Here is a 21,374-nt window from a genome sequence, read left to right as displayed (position 1 = left end):
ATTTATGATATTATCTATTTGCTTGAATGCCATGGAGAAAATACTAGGGTATTTAGGTAGAGTGGAGCATAGGTCAGGATGCAGTGCAGGGAAAGGCTTTCCCTTTAAATAGAGAAGACCAGTGATTTCTTAAGCTAACTCTTCTATCCCTCCTTTAAAAACTTTGTAATAATATTTTCTGGCTTTTTATCTCCAACTACTTCAGCATGTATTTTATAAGAATAGAGATATTCTGGGCTGGGGTTGTAGCTCAGTGGTAAAACACTTGCCTAGCATGTATGAGGCACAGGGTTTGATCTTCAGCATCACAGAAATATACATAAAATAAAGGTATTATGCCATCTACAACTAAAAATGTAAAAAAATAGAGATATTCTTTTACATAAATATAGCCCAGTTATGAACTTATAAATTAACAATGATATTTTATTGTCAATTGATGTAATAACGTCCTTTATAGTATTTCTTCCCTTTAGTATAGAATCCAGTCTGTGGTTAGTGTTGTGTTATCATGTCTCTTTAGCCTTCTTTAATCTGGAACATTTCCAAAGCCTTCCTTTGTCTTTTCTGTATAACATTGACATTCTGAAGAACATTCCTCCCCTTTAATAGACCATTCCTCATTTTGTGTTTGTTTACTATTTGTTCATTATTAGATTAAGATTATGTATTCTTAGCTGGAATAAGTGATGTGTCCTCAGTTACACATTATTCATCTTTCCTTCTTAGATGATATATTGATCATCCTATCAAGGTATTGCCCAATTTTTCTATTATATAGTGCTTTTTCATCCTACCTTGTGACTATACCTTATGTGGGGAGACAGTTTTAAGACCATTTAAATGCCTCCCTCATTCAAATTTTCTCCTAAATTTTGCACCCTGAGGGTTATTCTTACTGATCTGGTTTTTAACGTGAAGGTTGCAAAATGATGGTTTTCCAACTTCACTTACCTTGTAAATTTGATTTAATTAGAAGTCAGTGGCTACTCTTAGTGATTTTGAGGTTTAAAATTTTATTTATTGCTCTCTTACCCAGGATGGCTCAACAGCAGGCCTTGAGGTTCCGAGGCCCTGCTCCCCCACCAAATGCAGTGATGCGAGGCCCACCACCTCTCATGCGACCTCCTCCTCCTTTTGGTATGATGCGAGGCCCTCCTCCACCACCTCGGCCCCCTTTTGGACGTCCTCCTTTTGATCCTAATATGCCACCAATGCCTCCTCCAGGAGGGATACCTCCACCTATGGGCCCTCCACACCTTCAGGTAAGGAATATAGAAGTTGTCATTTTTTGTTGGCATTGGTATCAATATTTATGTGCAGATTTTTGCCTTAAAAACTTGCATTTTTAACTAGTTTCAGTTTATAGGAAAAGGGAACCTACAAGAGCCATCCATATATTAACATGTTGCTCTTAAAATTGTGGTAGCAGTAAATAGTGTAGACATTTAGAACCGGAATTTAGGTGGTGATAGAAAAGTATACATACAACTCTAGGATTGAGTAGGATAGTTCTTATCTATCTTTAATAGCTTTGTGCATTGTTTTTAATAGTCTGTCTTCTTTATGGGACATGAAGGTTGAAATCTTGAGATACTGAGTAGAGAAAACTTATTTTCAATGATTTATATTGCCAGTAAATATAAAAGTGCGTGTGTGTATATGAATATTCCTAAGTAATTATTCTGCTTAGAAATGATGCCTAGGATAGAATCTAGAAAGTGACAACAAACATTTTGTAAGCACAATATTTGAATATTTTTTTCTTTCCCCTTAAAAAGAAAAATTTTTTATAGGTATTTTAGAAAAAGATTTATTATGGAATTTGTTTAGATGAAAACTTTTGTGGTATTTTAACCTGAGGTTTATATCCTTCTTTAGTGTATCTACGCTTATTTGTTGTCTGAGTTGAGGTCATGAAAGTATTAACTCTCAAATGTCTGTTTTGGGGACTATATTCTTTTTTGAGTATGTGTTTATGTTTTATTAGTTTAGCTACATGTTTCTGAAACCAAGTAAATTTAGGTTGTTATCTGCTTTCCATTAGCTTAGATAATCAAGAATGAACTATACTAAAAATTGGAAAAAAGAATGATGTTCCTTTTAAGTGATGTGGTTTTGTATTTGCTTCAAAATTAGCAAAAGATAAAGCTTTTTGCTGGGTGTGGTGGCACATGCCTGTAATCCCAGCACCTCAGGAGGCTGACCCGGGAGGATCTTGAGTTTAAAGCCAGCTTCAGCAAAAGTGAGGTTCTAAGCAACTCAGTGGGACTCTGTCTCTAAATAAAATACAAAATAGGGCTGGGGATATTGCTCAGTAGTCAAGTGCCCCTGAATTTAATTCCCCGTACGTTCCCCCCACCAAAAAGTAAACAAACAAAGCTTTTTGAGCTAGTGACTGTAAAAACTTATTACATGTGAACTTCTTTTATTTGTTCATTTAAGTGTTAAACTTGTGGAATATTGTAAAATGTAATGGGCTAGTATAACCCCCTAATGGAAATATATCAAATGTTGTGATGGAATTTTCTTTGACGTAGTGATGGTTTTCTTGGTCTTAATGGATAATTTTACATTAAATCCAAGTGAATTATAGGTAAGGGTGCAAGAGGCATATTTGGGGTAGATATTTTATGTAACATGGGTCTGTGTGCTGATGCTTGATGGACATGAAACGGAATCCAACAAAAATGAGCATAAGAAAGAAAATGTTTTTAGGAGAATGAATATAAATTAACACTAGAGTAGTTTCAATTCCATTTTCCAGCTTAAAGTGCTTTGGACAATTGAATTTCATTATTACTTATAAATCACCAAAGTTTTTTTAATCCTTGTTTAGAATCTGTCTTTAAAATGTCAAGCCCAGTATTCATTATATTTTTAAGTTTGCACAATGAAAACTTCTCTTTGAAGGGTTCTTGTATCAAAGAAATTAGGTATATATGTTAAAAAAAAAAAAAAAGGCAACTTTTCAGTGTTAGTAAGATACAGCAGTTACAGTTAAATTGTTTGGTTTGGGATCTTGCATTATGTCAATAGTTATTGAAAAATGATAAAGAATTTTCTGAGGTATTGTTGAATCAATAGTAGCTCTGTTAAATTAAAGATTATGTGCTATATCTTGAATTGAATTCTGATTTTTCCCTAGAAAGGACAGTAGGAAGCTGGGAGTGTAATTTAGTGGTGTAGTGCACTTGAAGCCTTAGGTTCAATACTCGCACCCTCAAAAAAGAAAAAAAAAAAAAAAAAAACTTGAAAGATTGGTAAAACTTTTTACTATATTTTTAAAACTTAACTGATATGATTCACATCTTGATGAGTTTTTATTATTATTATATGAAAAATAAGATATAGTGAATATTTTCTTAGCTAATTTTTTTTTCTTGTAGGAAAAGAGAATAAAGGGTTAGATATATATGATTTTTCTTTTTTGGTTATTTCTATGTTATTTTGTGAAGTAATGATTCTCTTATGGTTAATATCTATTGTGAGATATTAAGACAATATAAAAATGAATTTTTTTCTTCTAAAAGTATTCTAGTGCCCAATGTTTGAAAAACAGAAGGTATAAATGACACAAAGTTCATCCATAGTGCTGTAACCCAGAGTTGACTAATGTTAGTATTTTGATGTATTTCTTTCTTCCTGTTTAGTAATTATTTTTATTACAGAAACTTTACTTACATAGTAGATGAATGTACTTGAATGGACTGTAAAACTATTTTCTCTTATAGTGTTTTACCTTTGGGATACAAGTCAGTAATAATTTGAAAGAAATAGGGTAATTACAAGTGAATGTAACCATTCTTGTGAATTAACAGAGACCACCTTTCATGCCTCCACCCATGGGAACCATGCCTCCTCCTCCGGGTATGATGTTTCCACCAGGAATGCCTCCTGTGACTGCTCCTGGTACTCCAGCATTGCCTCCTACTGAGGAGATATGGGTTGAAAATAAAACTCCAGATGGGAAGGTAAATTATAAAATACATGTAACTCATTATATCCATGGTGATGAGAGAATAAAACTTTGAGTTCTGGCAGATTGAGATCAATTATGGTATCTTTGTCAATCAAGAATGAGCCTGAGCCAGGTGCCATGACACATATCTGTAATCCCACCAGTTCAGAAGGCTGAGGCAGGAGGATAGCAAGTTCAAAGCCAGCCTCAGTATCTTAGCAGGTCCTAAACAGCTTAGTGAGACCCTGTCTCAAAAAAAAAAAAAGGTGGGGCAGGGGTGCTGGGGTTGGTTGTGGCTTAAATGGCTAAGCACCTTTGGGTTCAATCCTGGTACTAAAAACAAGAATGAGCCTTAGTTAAGCAGGTTTTTGGTAGAACTCCTGGAAAAGTAACTGGATTGGACTTCTGTGCAGTTAAAAGATTGCATGGAGTACTCACATACATTGACCTGTGATTCTGGAAACTTGTATTCTAAATGATCACAGGTTCTGAAGACCATTCCCAGTTTTAGTTATGGCTAGCAGGGTTCATCATAAAATTGTACTTATAGCTAAGACTGATTACAGTGAAAGGATACAAAGCAGAACTAGCAAAAGGAAAAAAATGTATGAGGCAAAGTATGAAGGGAATCGGGTACAAACTTCTAAGAGTCTTCTCCCAGAGGAATCAATAATAGGATGTGCTTAATTTTCTGTAGCATGTAATGATGACAGCATGTGTTACGTGTTTCCTGAGCTTACTTGAGCCTAGCAATCCTCACTGGGGGTTTCCACTGGGGTCTGGTTACGTATATGCCATTTGCCTAGCACATATCCAAATTCCAGACTACCAGAAAGAGAGCAGATGTTCAGCAAAAACTGCATCATTTGCATAAACAGTTTAGGTGCATTGAGACATTACTATTAGTAAGGAAATGGTGGTGATCCTCTTAAAAATCCAAATTTCCAGATCCTAGCCAGTGGCTAACTTCGAAAGGATCGTAGTCTCAGGCCAGCCTTGTTAACATTCTGTCCAAAATATAATGTTGTTTTCTTTTTGTGTGTGCATATGTGTTAAGAATACAATATACTTGTTAGAGCAAATTGGGGATTACTATAGTCCAATAAAATATGGATAATCTATTTTGATGTAGTTTCTCTTTTATAAGTTATTTTTAAGTACTTTTTAAGACAACATATGCATTATCATTTTTAATAGTAGTTGGTTGATTCTGTGTTACAGGTGATTTTTGCTTCTTCTGCAGGTTTATTATTATAATGCTCGGACACGTGAATCTGCATGGACCAAACCAGATGGAGTTAAGGTTATTCAGCAATCAGAACTGACGCCTATGCTTGCAGCCCAAGCACAGGTTCAGGCTCAGGCCCAGGCCCAGGCGCAAGCACAAGCCCAGGCCCAGGCTCAGGCGCAGGCCCAGGCCCAGGCTCAGGCTCAGGCACAGGCGCAGGCTCAAGCCCAGGCCCAGGCTCAGGCGCAGGCCCAGGCTCAGGCGCAGGCCCAGGCACAAGTGCAAGCACAAGTGCAAGCACAAGCAGTAGGAGCTTCTACCCCTACAACCAGTAGCCCTGCACCTGCAGTATCCACTTCAACATCATCATCCACCCCATCCTCTACCACTTCAACCACAACAACTGCCACTTCAGTTGTGCAGACAGTATCAAGTGAGTACCTGCCTAGCATGTGTTTATATTTAGGGGCTAGAAAAATAAACAAGTAGGAATTGTATTCTGCAGTGATCCTAGTGTTTGTAGTATTATTCTTGATGTTATTTAAAACACATTTTTGACAGTAAAACTTCTGGGTTAGAGAAAAACGGAATTTTCATTAGTAGGAGAAATTATTTGCTTTGTTCAGTTTATGAAGTTAAACTGCAGAAGTGCAGTTAACTGTTCAACTTGGTTAACACTAATGGCAGGTACTGTAGGGTTTGCAAAATAAATCTAAGCCTTGATTTATGACCTTATAGAGTATCCACCTCTTCTAATTGTGGGGTCAGGAATAATACATGTGAAACAGTGATGTGCAGAATTATATGGTGAAAGTAAAAGATGTAAGACTTGGAGAGAAATGGAGAGAAGCGTGTGTGTCCTAGATGGGTATTGAAGTTTATTAAGGAGAATGTGGGGTAGGATTCACAAGTAAGGAAAGAATTTTCAGTAGGAACAGTATGAACAAAGGTCAAGAAATGAGGATATCGCGATGTATGGGATTGTTTGACAACTTCTGAGGTGAGATAGTGTATAATAATTAGTAGACTAATCACAAAGGGGTCCTAAAAACCAGGCAAATGGATAAGACAAGCATTAGGAAGCCTGTATAAATGCAGTGCTTTGAAAGATTTTTCTGTGCTAGGAGAAACTTCTTAGGAACTTTTTAAAAATCTCTTAGGGCAGTGGTAGATCCTAGAATGGGATGTAGAGAGAAAAGCAATAGAATTTTCAAGTATAAAGTACAAAGTCATCGAGGCCCCACAATTAGATCTTTTTCCAAAAACAGGTGAAAAGGTAAGGGTCTATAAATAGAAGAAGATTTCAAGGAGAGAGGGATGAATTTATTTGTTTATTTTTGTGTATTGATGTTGCTCTTCACTCGGCAGGCTGAAATTGAGCCCAAAATATTTAATGATTTTATTGATTTGATTATTGTTTTGATATTACACTGAAGATACATAGCTTTCCTAATGGGGTGATTGTAATTTGTTTTAATTTACTATCTGGATAATGAATAAGAATTTTAAAAGCTTTTCCGCCTGATAGTTTCAGGGACTTTGGAATTATTTTAGTGTGTCAAATAATGTACATGAGAGAAATTTAATGATAGTGGGTTCAACTTTGAATTTATTTTATGGGTATAAGAAATAGCTGAAAAAGTAAGATACATGTAATATAGAGACAGTTTTTACAGACCCTACTTTAATAATTTTTAGATAGCCTAAATAATGTAAATAATGCATATAAGTTTGTTTTCTTTTGTAGTTAAGATGAATATGGAAGTATAACAGTTGTACTAACTAACTGGTTGAGGGTTCTTACTTTTTTATAGGCTTCATGCCTCTAAAACCAATGTGGCAAGGCAGAAAACTGCCAGTGTTTATGGAGTACCTGTGGTGGTAATGGGAGAAAGGGTATTGATAAAAGCAATGTAGTTCGATATGGAGGTTCTTTGTTGCTTAAATTTTCTTCCCTGCCTTCTTTGGAAGGAGAAATATTAGTACTTTATTCTGTTTTTAAGGGAGGTGGTTTTACAGATATTTTAATCATCCTCTGTGTATTCCATTTCTTTATCAGTACTATATCGATAAGCTCATAGCTATCTTTGGGATAATCAACTATTCTATTAAAAATGCCACTTGCTATTTTTTCACACTGCCCTTCAGTGACTAAGAGGCCAGTCACTGAGAACAAAACATTGAAATGTTCTTTTTACTATTTTTAAACATCAGTTTTGTTGTTGTCTCTCTGAGTATTCCTGGTTATCTTTTAATTTTGTTTCACTTGGTTCAGTATCTTAAAGTGTTATCATACTAGTCTTAGTATTTTTTCATCTGTTATATATAGTCAGTCACTTGTCTTTTTTTGTTAAAAATCTGAGATTGAGTTAATAGTATTTTTGGAGTTGTAGAACTTTATTTAATTATCTTAACAAGTGGAGTCAGTAGGAATTTATTCCCTAGTCTTAGGTATCATTCTCCCAGTTTCCCATTTAATTCTTTAATTGCTTTTACCCTTTTCCTTTTATGACTCATTACCACTAATAAAATAAGAATATCCTGTACTGGAAAATAAGAGGAATGCCCTGAGTAAATACTTTTTGCCATCCTTATTGGTGATCCTTTGTACTTGAAATTGATTCCTGTATGAACTAACTTTATTTTTCTGGTGGTAGTACTTTGGATCATACTTTTAGTAATGATCTGAATGTTGTTATGATATCTTAAGACTTACTACAGTGTAGATATGTATGTGTAGGTGGGACTAAAAATTAAGAATAAGTTTTAATCCCTATTGGGCATAAGTTCATTTTGTGTAAATTTATGAAAACTCATCATGATCTACTTCTCAGGGAATTTGAGAAGAATATCTAAATATATTATTAGCCATTATAGTATATTACAAATGCTAAGTGTTGTATGTATGGGACTGGGCAAATGTTGCATGTAATTTGTATTTTCACACTGTTATAAAATTATATTAATATGATACTGTACCCTAAGGCTAGGTCTATGCTAGACCAACAATTCATTCCTGGGCCCCTGAAGATACTTGTTTGGCCCTGCTGTCTATTTAGCCAAGGTGAGTCCCTTATTAACAAGTATGAAATTGCTCACATCTTCCCAGCCTAAGTGAGTTTTTAATTTTTAGAAACTAGAAAAAGATACTGACAGATTTTGTTGTCAGTTGGATTATTGGGTGGTTTTTATTGAGCAGTGTGCTTTCGCCTATAATTAAAGACATATAAAGATTGGCAAAGCACTATCCCCCCCCCCACCATTTAATTTGATAAGTTCATCCTCAGACTAACACAGATAGTTTGACACTTTCTTTTCTTTACATCAAGAAAAAGATAAGCTGTTTGCTACTAGTGAATTACCAAGTGAGTTTTATTTTGAAATGAGACAGCTATGAATAAATAACAAAAATATTTTGTAATATGTGAGAACTGAAACTTAATTTTAAATAGTTTTTTAGTTGTACATGGACACTATCTTTTATTTTTATGTGGGGCTGAGGATCGAACCCAGTGCTTCACCTGTGCAAGGCAAGCGCTCTGCCACTGAGCCACAGACTCAGCCCTGAAACTTGTTTTTTAAAAAAAAGAATGAAATTTGGATTTTATTTTTTTGGTCAGTTTAATTTTATGTGACTACTAGGAATGTGGTGTTTTATTTTTGATAATTAAAAACAATGTATTAGCAAAACTCAAATTATCCTGAATTTCACATTCTCCTGGTGTTGGAAACCTGAACTTTTATTTTTTTGGTTGTGCTGGGGATTGAACCCAGGACCTCATATATGCTAGGCAAGTGTTCTACCATAGAGCTATAGAACCATAGCCCAAACCTGAACTTAAGAAAAAAATGTTTTTTAGAAGAATTTTGAAATGATAGAGGAGAAGCCTGAGTTGTTTTTTATCTAGTCAGTCATTAGTTATTTGGGATGTTCATATCCAGTCAGTCATTAGTTATTTGAATATCTTTTTTTCCCTGTTCTTCCTTGCTTGGAGAAGTCTAATAATGTAATTGTTTTTCCCACTGCTGTTCTGCCTTTTCTCCCTGTGCATCTGCTAGGTTTATTCATCAAATGAACATTGATTATTAGTGTTCCACACAGAATCCTTTAGTCTTTCTTCCTCATAAATATTTTGGGAAGTCATACAACATGAGAATGCATTCTTAATAAAAATTTCAAACTCTAAGAAGGTATACATAGTTAAACGTTAGCTGGGCATGGTTGTACATGCCTGTAATCCCAGCTACTTGGGAGGCTGAGGAAGGAGGATGGTAAGTTTGAGGCCAGCCTGGGCAACTTAGTGAGACCCTGCCTCAAAATGAAATAAAAAGGGCTAGGGATGTAGCTCTTTGGTAGAGTGCTTGCTTAGCATGTGCGAGGTCCTGGGTTCAGTACTCAGTACCACCAAAAAAAAAAAAAAAAGAGAAAGGCATGCACAGAGGTAATTACTATTAATGTATATCAATGTGTGTTTTTCTAGATAATTTCTGTATATGAGTTCTCCCCAAGCAAAATGCAGACTATTCCTAGCCTTCTGTTCAAGGCTTTATACTATCTGCCTCTGGCTTACCTTTCCAGCCATAACTCACTAGTTGTGTTGATATGCCAAATATTTTACTTAGTTGACTGTTTACCTTCAATTTTTGGAACATTTCCTATTGCTCTCTACTCTTTGCTTCTACTCAAAATCCTGTTACTTGCTTATTTTTTCCCTTCCATTCCTTTTCCTTATTGAAATCTTGAATCTTTCAAGGCTCATCATCCCACTATAAAATTTTCTGTACCCTCTCCACAGTTAGAGGTGTGATCTTTGGGTCTTGATTTATAGCCCTATATGTTTATCCCATTCACTTTTTTTTTTTTAATATTTCATTTTACTATTTTCAAGCTTCTTGGAAGACCGAGACTTTTTGACAAATTTCTTACAGTGCATGGAATGGTTCCTTAAATACTTAGTGAATGAATGAATGATGAATGAATATAGTAAAATGGTTTATGAAGGAGTGATACATTTTTTTGTTTTGTCTTTTATCAGCACCCACAACACAAGATCAGACCCCAAGTTCTGCTGTTTCTGTTGCCACGCCTACAGTTAGTGTTTCAACTCCTGCTCCTACAGCCACACCTGTGCAAACTGTTCCCCAGCCGCATCCCCAGACGTTACCTCCTGCTGTTCCTCATTCAGTACCTCAGCCAGCAGCAGCAATACCTGCTTTTCCACCAGTAATGGTACCTCCGTTTCGTGTTCCCCTTCCTGGCATGCCAATTCCACTTCCAGGTAAACCAACAGATTACAATAGTCTTTCCAGCTCTGTTTTCATATTGTCAGTTAGTTTGTTCTCATGTGTCTGTTGCATTTGAAATTTGCCTTGAATCTCACCTGTGTGAAATGTTTTTGAAAGATTCATGGCTAACTGCAATATTTCTCTTTTTAAGTTTTGGTAAATGTCATTTTTTGTTGTTGTTGTTGTTGTTTACATGTCTTAAAATTAGAGTCACATTTAAAGCTACACTTTGTATAATAGCTGCAGTGAATTTAAAATGATCATCTTCTCATGTAAATATGTACTAAATGCAATATTTTTAAGGAATTGAGTATGTGAAATTGAGAAGTCACCAGTCATAATAGCCAACACAAGTTGAATGCTTTATATACAGTACACTGTTCTAAGCACTTTTTATGCATTAAATTTCTTTCATTTCACAACCATCTAAGAGGTAGGTACACGGACAGTTTAAATTATTTGTCCAAGGTCACATAGCTAATAAGTGATGGTATTGGAATTTGACCCTGTGCCCTGCAGTTCTAGATACCAAGATCTTAATAGTTATGTTATGCTGGGAAGAAAATATGAGTCACTAAACTTAAATTCATAGAACAAACCAGAAAGTTCCTAGTAACATTTGTGAAGTAAAGTACAACATGCATCATTTAGAATGTTATGGCGAATTTGCATGTTTTATTGTCTTATGAGGAATTATTTAAACTAGAGAATGAATTCAAAGATTGTGGAGTAGAATTCTTCCTATAGGTAGTGGGTAGTTTTAGTGTTGGAAATAGATAGTATTGGGAATTTTATTTGAGTGCATTAGCTGTTGTCAAATGGGTTTATTTGATCCTTGAGCCATGATTCATTCTTCTTGTATTTTAATTGAAAATATACCTTAAAGAGGTAAAGTTTATGGGGTTAGTTTGTAGCAAAGATGAATAGAACCTGGTTCCCAGTCTGTCAGTTTATTTTTCCACTTCGTTGCACTAGTTTCTATGTAAAAATAGCTGTGATATATAGCTATTTGTTAGAATTGCACACAATCTTCACTGTTGTTCAGTTGTCTTTTTCCTTGTGATCACTCTGAAAATGATACTTCCAGATAATATACCTTGGCAAGAAAGGAACTAAAATTTTAACAATTAATGTCTTTTTTTATTTGATAGAAAAATTTTTTACACATTATTAATGTAATTTTAGATAATTAAATGTGCTGTATGTGATAGTTAAGAAACTCAGCTCATTAAAATTAGATGAAAGTAAAAAATGTTTTCTCTAATACTAGGATTATTTGTTTTCTAAGTTAAATTTAAGACAAGCAGCTATTACTTTCCTCTGGATATAATTTTTGTAGGAAACTAAGTGATATAATGAAGAATAGCTTGGCATTTGTCATAACCTCTTTTTGAAATCTTGACCTGCTTTAGGGTTAAGGACTATGTCAAGATCAGATCTGAAGGAGCTGGGTTGTTAAATCTGTAGAGAGAAGACTGAAAGGTAGCATCATAATGCTGCTGAAGTATTTTGAAAGGTGATCACCTGAAAAAGAAAATTTTGTGTTGCTCTAGAGGACCAGAGGGTGAAAGGTACAGAATAGCAAAATTAATTTCTGCAGAAAGTGAAACTGTCATAATAATACCCTTCCAGCTATAGCTGCAGTTTGATGTAACGTGTTTTTCCCAGGAGCCTTGCCCATCATTTAAAAATTTAGGAAACATAGTAGTGACCATTTGGCTGACCCAAATTTGGTGATATGTGTGATATTTGGCACCAAAAGGCATAACTGGCAGTTGTTAATGAAATTTTGTAGGTCAATTGTAAGAAAGCTTGAATTGGATAGTTTTTAAAGATTTTATCAAAGATACCAAGACTCTTTGGAGAGTTTGCTAGTCAGTATCTTTTAGAAAATGACACTGATATTAGTTTATTTTTCTCATTTTCCCTTTTTTTTTTTTTTGGTACTGGAGATTGAACTCAGGGGCACTCAACCACTAAGCAGTATCCCCAGCTGTAATTTGTATTTTATTTAGAGACATAGTCTCCCTGAGTTGCTTAGTGCCTGACTTTTGCTGAGACTGGATTTGAACTCGATCCTCCTGTCTCAGCCTCCTGAGCTTCTGGGATTACAGGCATGCGCCACCATGCCTGGTTGCATTTTCCTTTTTAATTCAGTACTACAAGTAAAGGTACTTTAGTGAAAAAGAGGACTTAACTTTTTTCCTTGCCAGATTTTTGGGTTTTTTGTACACTTCTTTTCTATTTTCCCCTCTTTATTTCTTTTAAATATTAAGAAGAACAGGAGAGACTTGTATGAAATTTATTTTGGAGCCCTAAATTCTATTTGAATTCTATTCTGTTGCTATTATCTGGCTCTAATGAGGATGATTTTGGGAAAATCAAACATGATGAAAAGAAGGAGTAGAAGAGTTAGGTGAAGTATAGGAATAGAAGGTAGAATTTGGGAATAGTAAATTGAATTGGGATTACAGGATTTCTACTTTTCAAACTAAAATCATATTTGGAATTTTAAGAAACTTGCTATCTTTGACATAATTATCTAAAGTGTTAAATGAAAATTTTCTAATTTGCAGATTAGAGCATAATTTGAGGACAAAGTTGTAGGAAAATTGGATAAGTGCTCTCTTTAAAAAAGTTAGATATTTAAATGTGTGGTTATTTTGTGAGTATTCATGCTATGTATGTAATACATTGAGAGAAAGCTATAAGTTTATCATGTTAGCCATGAGGAGAAATATGTATGATTTTTCAGCATGATCTTTATGTTGATAGTTAAATGGAGGAGTTCTTTGTTGGCCTGTTGATATTTAGCAATGGCATGTAAATCTAAATATGAATTTATTTGGTTTTCATCTGTTACAAAGTTAAAATTATTTTTTGGAGGATAGTTTCAGAGAACATCCTTTGATGAGAATAAGAATATATTCAAAGAATTGAGTTTCTAGTGCCTGTTTAATGGGTTTTGTGGTCCTGTAGATGGCAGTGTTTATACTAATTTAAACTTAACACAGGTTATAACTTCCTTAAGCAAATGAATTTTTCAATTGCTTTCTTTTAACACTAGGGAAAATAAAGTTATAACTTTACTCAGTTTGCTTTTATTATCCAGTGTTTTTATTTTAGTATAAGAGGTAATGAGAGTTTAGCTCTAATATTCTTTATCTAAAATAATAATTAAAATTAAAGGCAGTTTTCAAATGCTGGCAGTATTTTTGTGTGTGTGTGTGTGTGAACATAGTTACATTGTTTACAAACGGGTTTAACTCTGAACTAGAAAAGATTTCTTTTCCTGTCCTGGGGAAAGTAGTTGTTTGTTATTTTTAATTTTCATGGGTACCAAACTAAGTTTAGTTTTTTTTCAGTTAAAAAAATATTAAAGGTTCTTTCCCCTATAATCTTAAGCCTTCAGTCTTTTTCTTAAATCTCTCATTTTATTTTGAATTTTCCTTAATCGGTTTTAGTTTTCCAGCTTTTGCTTTAATTACCTTATCATTGTAATGCATCATAATGAGTCCGTAGTCTTATCAGAAATGTACATGATTTCCATTCTTTAATGCAAGTAGTATTTCTTTAGCCAGCCTAAATGTTACAGGTTTCTGCAGCCATCAGCCCATATGGTTATTAGTAATAGTAAAGGTGCTGGATGTTTCTTAGTTTCATCCTGCCTCCTCAGTGTTCCAAGCTGTTGTAATTCCATGGAGCAGGCACTAAACATGGATATTTTGTCATTAGTTGAATGCTGCTATCCTTCATCTTTGCCTTTTATTTGAACTATTATTTGCAGTGGAATATTTGGATCCATTTCAAACCTTATTTTCTTCCTATGCCACCCACTCCTTTTTGTCCTTAGTTTTTTCTTACTTCTTTTCTACTTCTGCATAGTTATGCTATAAATCCTTCAGCTTCTGCATATAGTTTCAACTTAGCAGCACAGAGAAAGTGTCTTTCTTGTTAGTGTCATGCTGCATTTGCCTTTCTTTGGCATCTAAGCAAGAGTAGCATGGACTTGATGTCCTGTGGCAAAATGTCCCACATGAGAATTTGTTACGTATATGTAATGAAGGGGCTTTTTATTGTTGTTGAACTTAACCTCTGAGACTTCTTCAGATATTATCAGGGCTGGTAGGTAATTGATGTTGTAATTTATAGTTAGAATCATTAAATATGACACCACTTCCCACAAAATGTCAAACAAAAGAAATTTTACCCCATCCTTGGTCTTTTTCATTGGAAAGAGCATTCTAAATTATAGTGGTAAATTATTTCCCTGATTCCCAGTGGTAGCTGACATACCATGGCAGCTTTCCAACCTGTGCTTGCTTATCCATTTTACAGGTGTAGCAATGATGCAAATAGTCAGCTGCCCGTATGTAAAGACAGTCGCTACCACCAAGACCGGTAATTTTTAAAACCATCTTAGTTTGTTTTGTCTGTAAGTTGGCATGGTAGTGAATGTTGTTGTTTATCCTTTTATTTATTTTTGCCCAAGTGAGTGGATTTTTTTATATTTTTCTTTTTAATGAGTAGTATAAATGCAGTTGTCATATTTGGCCAACACTTAATTTTCCCGATTGCCTGTAGTATTAGCATCTTTGGTTCACAAAAGCAAATAAGGTCAGATCACTTTATATCTTAATTTATGTAATAAGTGTAAACAACTTCATTCTCATATTCATAACATTTAACTTTATTTTTGATGTATGTTTTTAAGTTAAATATAAAAAAATCATTTCCATGTGTAAAGTGATGTGATTATGCTTGCATGCTAGTGAGTATATGTGTGTGGATATTTGTGTGTATAGTATAAAATTTATTGAAGTAACATAATTATCTGAAACTTAGATTTAAGAATTTCCCCCCAATTTTGTTTTCATGTGTCCTTATTTTAATAGTATTTTATTTCATATAGTATTAGTTTATTTAACTATCTGGTAAAAACATAAATCTTGTTTGTCTTTTAAAAAATAGCTGCTTCTAGGAAAAGAACAAACTGATGTTGTACAGAGATAACTGACTTAATCATTTGGATTTGATAAAATTCAATCATTTACTTTAAAACAAAATTATTATACTATTAAGTATTTTAAAAGTAGGCAATATTTTGCCTCAGGAAACATGTACAGTAAATGTTATAATTTAATTAGCATTTGAGAAATTATCTTTACAAAAATATATTTCTATTCACATGTACCATGATTTTTATGATTTATGTTAAGATTTCTATCATAGAGGAGTCCCAAATTTCTGACTGTTCTTAAGGTACTTAGGTTGAATTTCCATGTTGAATTTTGGTATTGGAACTAAAAACCCAGGGAATTGAGTGATATTTGAGTCACCTTTTTATATATATATTTGCTCTAACTGATCCATTCACTTATTAATATTTAATAGAAAGATTTAGCTCCTATTTTAGAGTGTTATTTTGTATTCCAATTTAATACTTTGGATCTAATTTTTTATTATTCTTTTTTTAGGTGTATTGCCAGGAATGGCCCCTCCTATTGTACCCATGATACACCCCCAGGTTGCTATTGCAGCTTCACCTGCTACCTTAGCTGGAGCAACAGCAGTTTCTGAATGGACTGAATATAAAACAGCAGATGGGAAAACATATTATTATAACAACAGAACATTAGAATCAACCTGGGAAAAACCCCAAGAACTAAAGGAAAAAGGTATAATTGTTTTAATGATTTATGACATAGTATGAGCTATAATGAGTATAAATGAGTATACTGTTTGAAATTCTGAAATGAATCATTTTTAACACACCGGATACATAATTATGGGATTTTTATTTCTTCGGAATTGATTAATATATTCTATTTAAAAAGCCATTTCTTCTACTTACGTGTTTGCCATCAGTTTTTCTATCTGGAGAAATTAATGTATATAATGATATATACATTATACACATACCCACGTGCATATTTTTCTTTTGTCAGGAATTGTATAGTTGTATTGTCCTTATTGAGATTGATAAAATTGATCAGGAAGGAATGTGTGTATTATAAAAAGCAGAACTCGGGCTTTTGGAATCTTAGGTGTAGAAGATGCAATTTACTGTATCATAAGACCCTATTTCTGTTCTCAATACCTTAGTATCTTATCCCTTTCAGCAAAATATATGATGATATGATGACTACCAATGATATATAAATGACCTGAAAGACTATGTATTCCTTTGAAGTCAGTAGATCTTTAAGGTGTTTCTTGATTGCATTGTGTTCAAATCAATGATATTATGAAGAGGAATATTTTATCTTAATGGTTAACAACTAGAAGAAGAATATCACAACTGTTTATTTTCTGCAGATTCTTTAAAAGTTACATAAAAACCTTTGCCATTAATTGTTTAACAGAAAAATTAGAAGAGAAGATTAAAGAGCCAATCAAAGAGCCCTCTGAAGAACCTCTGCCAATGGAGACAGAGGAGGAGGATCCTAAAGAAGAGCCCCTGAAGGAGATAAAGGAGGTATCTGGTACCTGCTAATCTGGTAGCCATCCTTCATTGATTGGTACAATTTACATGTAACTGAATATCTGTTTGGTATATACTTAAATAATTACTATAAGTTTGAGCTCTAGGGCTGGGACTGTGGCTCAGCAGTAGAGCTCTCGCCTATCACGGGCGGGACCCGGGTTCGATCCTCAGCACCACATAAAAATAAAGCCATTGTGTTGTCCATCTACATCTAAAAATAAATATTAAAAAAAAATATAAGTTTGAGCTCTGAAATTTTAGAGTTCTTTGAAATTTTTAACTCATTTTTTTTTCCTTTAAAAGTGTCATTACATTATTTTTTTATACTGAACTGAGGCCAAGAGAAAAGAGTAGGTCTTAGGCCAGAGCTTGGACTTGAGCTCTTGTCTCCTGACTTGCAGACTGATACATGTTCAAGTTAGTAGTACAACTTCATTGGATTAAAAAATGTGGTGTATGTACATACGTATCAAAAATATAGTATTTTATTCACCCATAAAGAAGAATAAAATTTAAATCATTTGCAGAAAAATGGGTGGAACTGAAGGTCGTAATTTTGAGTGAAATAAGTCTGAGAAAGAAAATTATCATTTTATTTCTCATTTGGAAGTTCAAGGGGAAAAAACAGACAAAATAAAAGTGGGGGGAGTGAATACCATGAAAGAAGGGAGACCATTAGGGCAGAAAGGGATAAGAGGAGTGAGGAGGAGGGAAGGGTTGGGGAAGTACTGGGGAATGAAAACGATAAATTAGGTTTTTATATGTGTATGAATTACACCAACAAATTTTTTAAAAAGCACGACCTCATATTTAGGGAATGTTGAGGGATTATATTTTCTGTCCTCCCTACTCTTGTGTCTAAGTGTGAAATGATCCCTTTCTAACACTAAGAGGTCTGTTTTGTGTAAGCTTCCTTTATTTGGTGAGGGGGCCAATAGTAGTCATGTTTCAGTAATAGGAAAGGTAGCAGAAATAAGAAACAACCTCAAATGAATAGGTCTTCTTTGATTTGTATACTGTAGTTTTCCATTTCTGCTCCTAAGCACATGGCTATTAAGTTTTACTATTATAATATTCAGCTCTTTTGGTGGAGCAAAGATTTACAATTATTTTAGGAATTCGTATTCAGGATTTCCCTCTCAGTTCCAGCAATAGACTTTACAGTTAGTGATATTTGCAGTAATAACTGACTTTTGTATTTTTTCATGTTATTAATTAAATATGAATAATATAATTTCCCTTAGGAGCCCAAAGAAGAGGAGATGACTGAAGAAGAAAAGGCTGCCCAGAAGGCAAAACCAGTAGCTACTACTCCTATTCCTGGTACTCCATGGTGTGTATTTAGCTTAATTAATGAGTTGTTTTATTCTGTTTTTTAAAAATTGTGCTTGTTTAATTTTTTTCTTTAGGAAGAAAAGATACTTTTTAAAAAAGCATATGTCAAATATGTTTTCATTGAGTGAATATTTTGGTCCTTGTTTGTTACACTTGGGGTGTTTAAACCCCAAATTTAGTTGCTATAAGTGTTTTTCTCATTTCATGGTACTCTTCATTAATGTTTATAATTTATATACTTGAGCCACTGTTGAGAAATCCTGAATACTTTGAGCTATATCACCAGCCCTTTTATAATTACATTTAAAGAACTAAGTAAAGTTATATCTTTTTATAATTTTTATAGTTTAGTTATGTCCTTATAGTTTTTATGGTTAGTTATGTCTTTTTAGTTTTATTTTTCCTATAGTGTCCCAAAGTATGGATTTTTAAAAATTAATGTCCTGCGATGTCCTGGGTTCTACTATTATTATTCAAGAAGGTCTTCCATTCCTGAATTTCATTTGAACTAGCTAGCAGATTTAGAGCTGTGTGATCAGGTTGAGGTTCACTCTTTTAGGCAAGATTAATTCCCTCAAAATGTATCTAGTAGGTTTTGGGGGGGGGGGGCGCGTGTGTGTGTGTGTGGGTGGGGGGGGTGTTTGTGTGATGTTAGCAACCATTGATGATGACAACTAGATGCACTTTGAGGGAATTAGTGGTTTTCAACCAAGACATTTGGGAATGTCTGGGGACATTTTTGTTTGTCACAACTTTGAGATTATTAATAAACATCTAGTAAGTAGAGGCTGAGATGCTTCTAAACATCCTACCATGCCCAGGAAAGTTCCCCATGAGAAATAATTATTTGGCCCAAAATGTCAATAGTGCAAGGATGAAGAATCCTGACTTAGTTCCTATAAATCATTAAGGGCTGAAAGTTGCAATGTATTTCTGTTATTCTCTTTTCATTTATTAACTGAAATACTTAGAAAGTATTTCTTCTCATCAATATTGATTACTTGGAGGTAAAGACTGTACAGGAAAGAAAGGATTTGCCAGTTTACAAAGTAATGAGTTAATTTGAGTATTCATAGGTTTAAATATATATTATACATTCCTATCCATTCCTGTTCATTGAAGTTGTTATCCTTATTGATGATCAGTTGTTTTTGGTTTTCTTAAAGCTGGCTCCTGAGCATTTTTGTTAAAATTCTGTCTTATATTTATATTTTCCTTTCTTTCTTAGATAAGCTGTTCTAGGCTTATTGTATTATTTCCTGTCTTAGACCTAGAGTCGGCCATTTCTCCAAGGAATCCTGTTTTCTTTTTGTGAGAAGTCAGCATGGAATCTATTTCTCAGTGGCGCTAATAACATAATTATTCATTTGCATTTCTCATATGATATACAGAGTTTCAGTACCAATACTATTGTTTAATACAATTGCTGAAGATAGGTTAAACTTTTTTCCTAGTTATTTTTATGTGTAGGCCATTTCTAGAGGGATATGCAGCCAAATTGTTGTGTCTTTAAGACACTTGGCTTAGTTGTCTTCTATATAGTTACTCCACTGACTTCAAAATTAAGCTTGTTTAAAAAATAATTATGGAAAGTATGTATCTGATTCCAAATCAGAGTTCTGAAAATAGTCTGTATTCAAAGCACATATTCCAGAATTGTGATTTCTGTATTCCAATATGTACATGAAAGGCCAATAATCAACGCTAACCTTCCTCAGTTTATTTTCAGATATGGGTCTATCCTCAGGTAGCTAAATTTTTTTAGAGGTTGTATGTATGATTCTTGCTTTTCTTCATCTGTTTCTTTTTACTGTTCTGGAACAGCTGTAATTTATGTATGAGGTCTCTTGATCTAGTCTGGTTTTTGCACTCTTCTTTGAGTTAGTTTCTCATTGTTTTTCTGACAATTGAGTGAGGTCTTGTAGTGACCATCTATCTACTCCAGTTCAACCCCAAATTGTTATAATTTGGAAAATCTTCTGAAGCTTTACAAGTCTGTCTTAGAGTGTTTCTACTGCTCTTAACATTTGGTGCTTTGTAATTCTACCTGATATCTCTCTCTGTCTCTCTGGCTTCTGGGTCCCTTTAGCCTTAGGTAGGCTGATACTTTTCTGTTTTGGCTCACTGGGGCATGATTCTGTTATAGGGCTATAAAAACATCCTACTTGGCTGCTGAGGTACCTGAATAAAGCTGACTTTTACACGTGTTGTAGTTTCTCTCGTTGTGTTGTCTTTTTGTTTTGGTATCTTGTCCTGTATAAATTTTATATTTTGGGACTAGGAGATAGCTCAGTGGTAGAGTGCTTGCCTGGCATATACAAGGCCCTAAGTTCAGTCCCCAGAACCACACACACTTTTTATAAGGTCAAATTGGTCTCTTTATTTATAGCTTTTAGGTTTGGTGTCTGTGTTAGGGAATTATCTTTACCACTGTAAAGATACAAGCATATGTCACTGGTGCTTTTTCAGTCCATCTGAATGTATGAAAGATAATTGTTCAAATGAATTACTCTCCAAGTTATTAATGAAGGAAGTATAATTTGAATTCCTTATTTTCATAATGTTCTTTTTCTCATAAAATAGATGAAGTGCTAACTTTAAGCTAAATAAAACTTTTTGTCTCTTGATACCTTCAAATGTTGCTTTTCAGATTATTGTTTCTTGGAGATAAGTTAAGGAACTAAAGGTAAAACTTGAATTTTCATGGTTCCCTTACCTTTACTGGAATTTCTTTCCTGATATTTTATGATCTTTGCTTAACAGGTTTTTGAAAATTAATAATTTTGTATTTTCTGGGATTGGTTAAACTTTACAGTTTCTGGTTCTTAGAATTTTTAATGTTTTTTGAGAAATGTTTTTATTTCTTTGCTTATCTCTTTGCAATATTCAGGATCAAATCTGGGGTTTTGTGCATACTAGGCAAGTACTCTACCACTGAGCTACATCTTTAGCTCCTGTTATTCCAATTTATATTGATATATTTGTGACTTTTTTCTTTTAACAGTTGTTTCCTTTGCTAATACACAAGGTCCGTGGAATCTAGGACTGCTGCCTGTTGACTAAAATGTTTTGAATTT

General features: G+C 34.0%; 1 protein-coding gene across 6 annotated transcripts in view; it reads left to right on the top strand.

Moving 5' to 3' along the window:
- The window catches only part of Tcerg1 (transcription elongation regulator 1), a 65,242-nt gene that overhangs the window by 6,991 nt on the left and 36,877 nt on the right, over nucleotides 1–21,374 (top strand). For 4 of the 6 annotated variants that reach the window (XR_006855196.2, XM_046460100.2, XM_046460099.2 and 1 more), the window contains exons 2-9: nucleotides 1,040–1,265; nucleotides 3,822–3,974; nucleotides 5,205–5,622; nucleotides 10,226–10,468; nucleotides 14,814–14,876; nucleotides 15,953–16,153; nucleotides 16,841–16,953; nucleotides 18,207–18,295. Coding sequence is in view for 5 of the 6 variants with exons in the window: in XM_046460100.2 (XP_046316056.1) it covers nucleotides 1,040–1,265; nucleotides 3,822–3,974; nucleotides 5,205–5,622; nucleotides 10,226–10,468; nucleotides 14,814–14,876; nucleotides 15,953–16,153; nucleotides 16,841–16,953; nucleotides 18,207–18,295 (1,506 nt within the window). In the remaining variant the exon portion in view is untranslated. The remainder of the gene's footprint in view (nucleotides 1–1,039; nucleotides 1,266–3,821; nucleotides 3,975–5,204; nucleotides 5,623–10,225; nucleotides 10,469–14,813; nucleotides 14,877–15,952; nucleotides 16,154–16,840; nucleotides 16,954–18,206; nucleotides 18,296–21,374) is intronic. The other 2 variants (XM_046460102.2, XM_046460101.2) reach the window with 1 other exon arrangement.

This window comes from Marmota monax, unplaced genomic scaffold (genome assembly GCF_021218885.2).
Source record: "Marmota monax isolate L192 unplaced genomic scaffold, Marmota_monax_Labrador192_F-V1.1 WCK01_AAM20220418_F8-fsc00006, whole genome shotgun sequence".
NCBI lineage: Eukaryota > Metazoa > Chordata > Mammalia > Rodentia > Sciuridae > Marmota > Marmota monax.
Note: the sequence above shows the minus strand (reverse complement) of the source record. Positions and strands in the feature narration are given on the sequence as shown.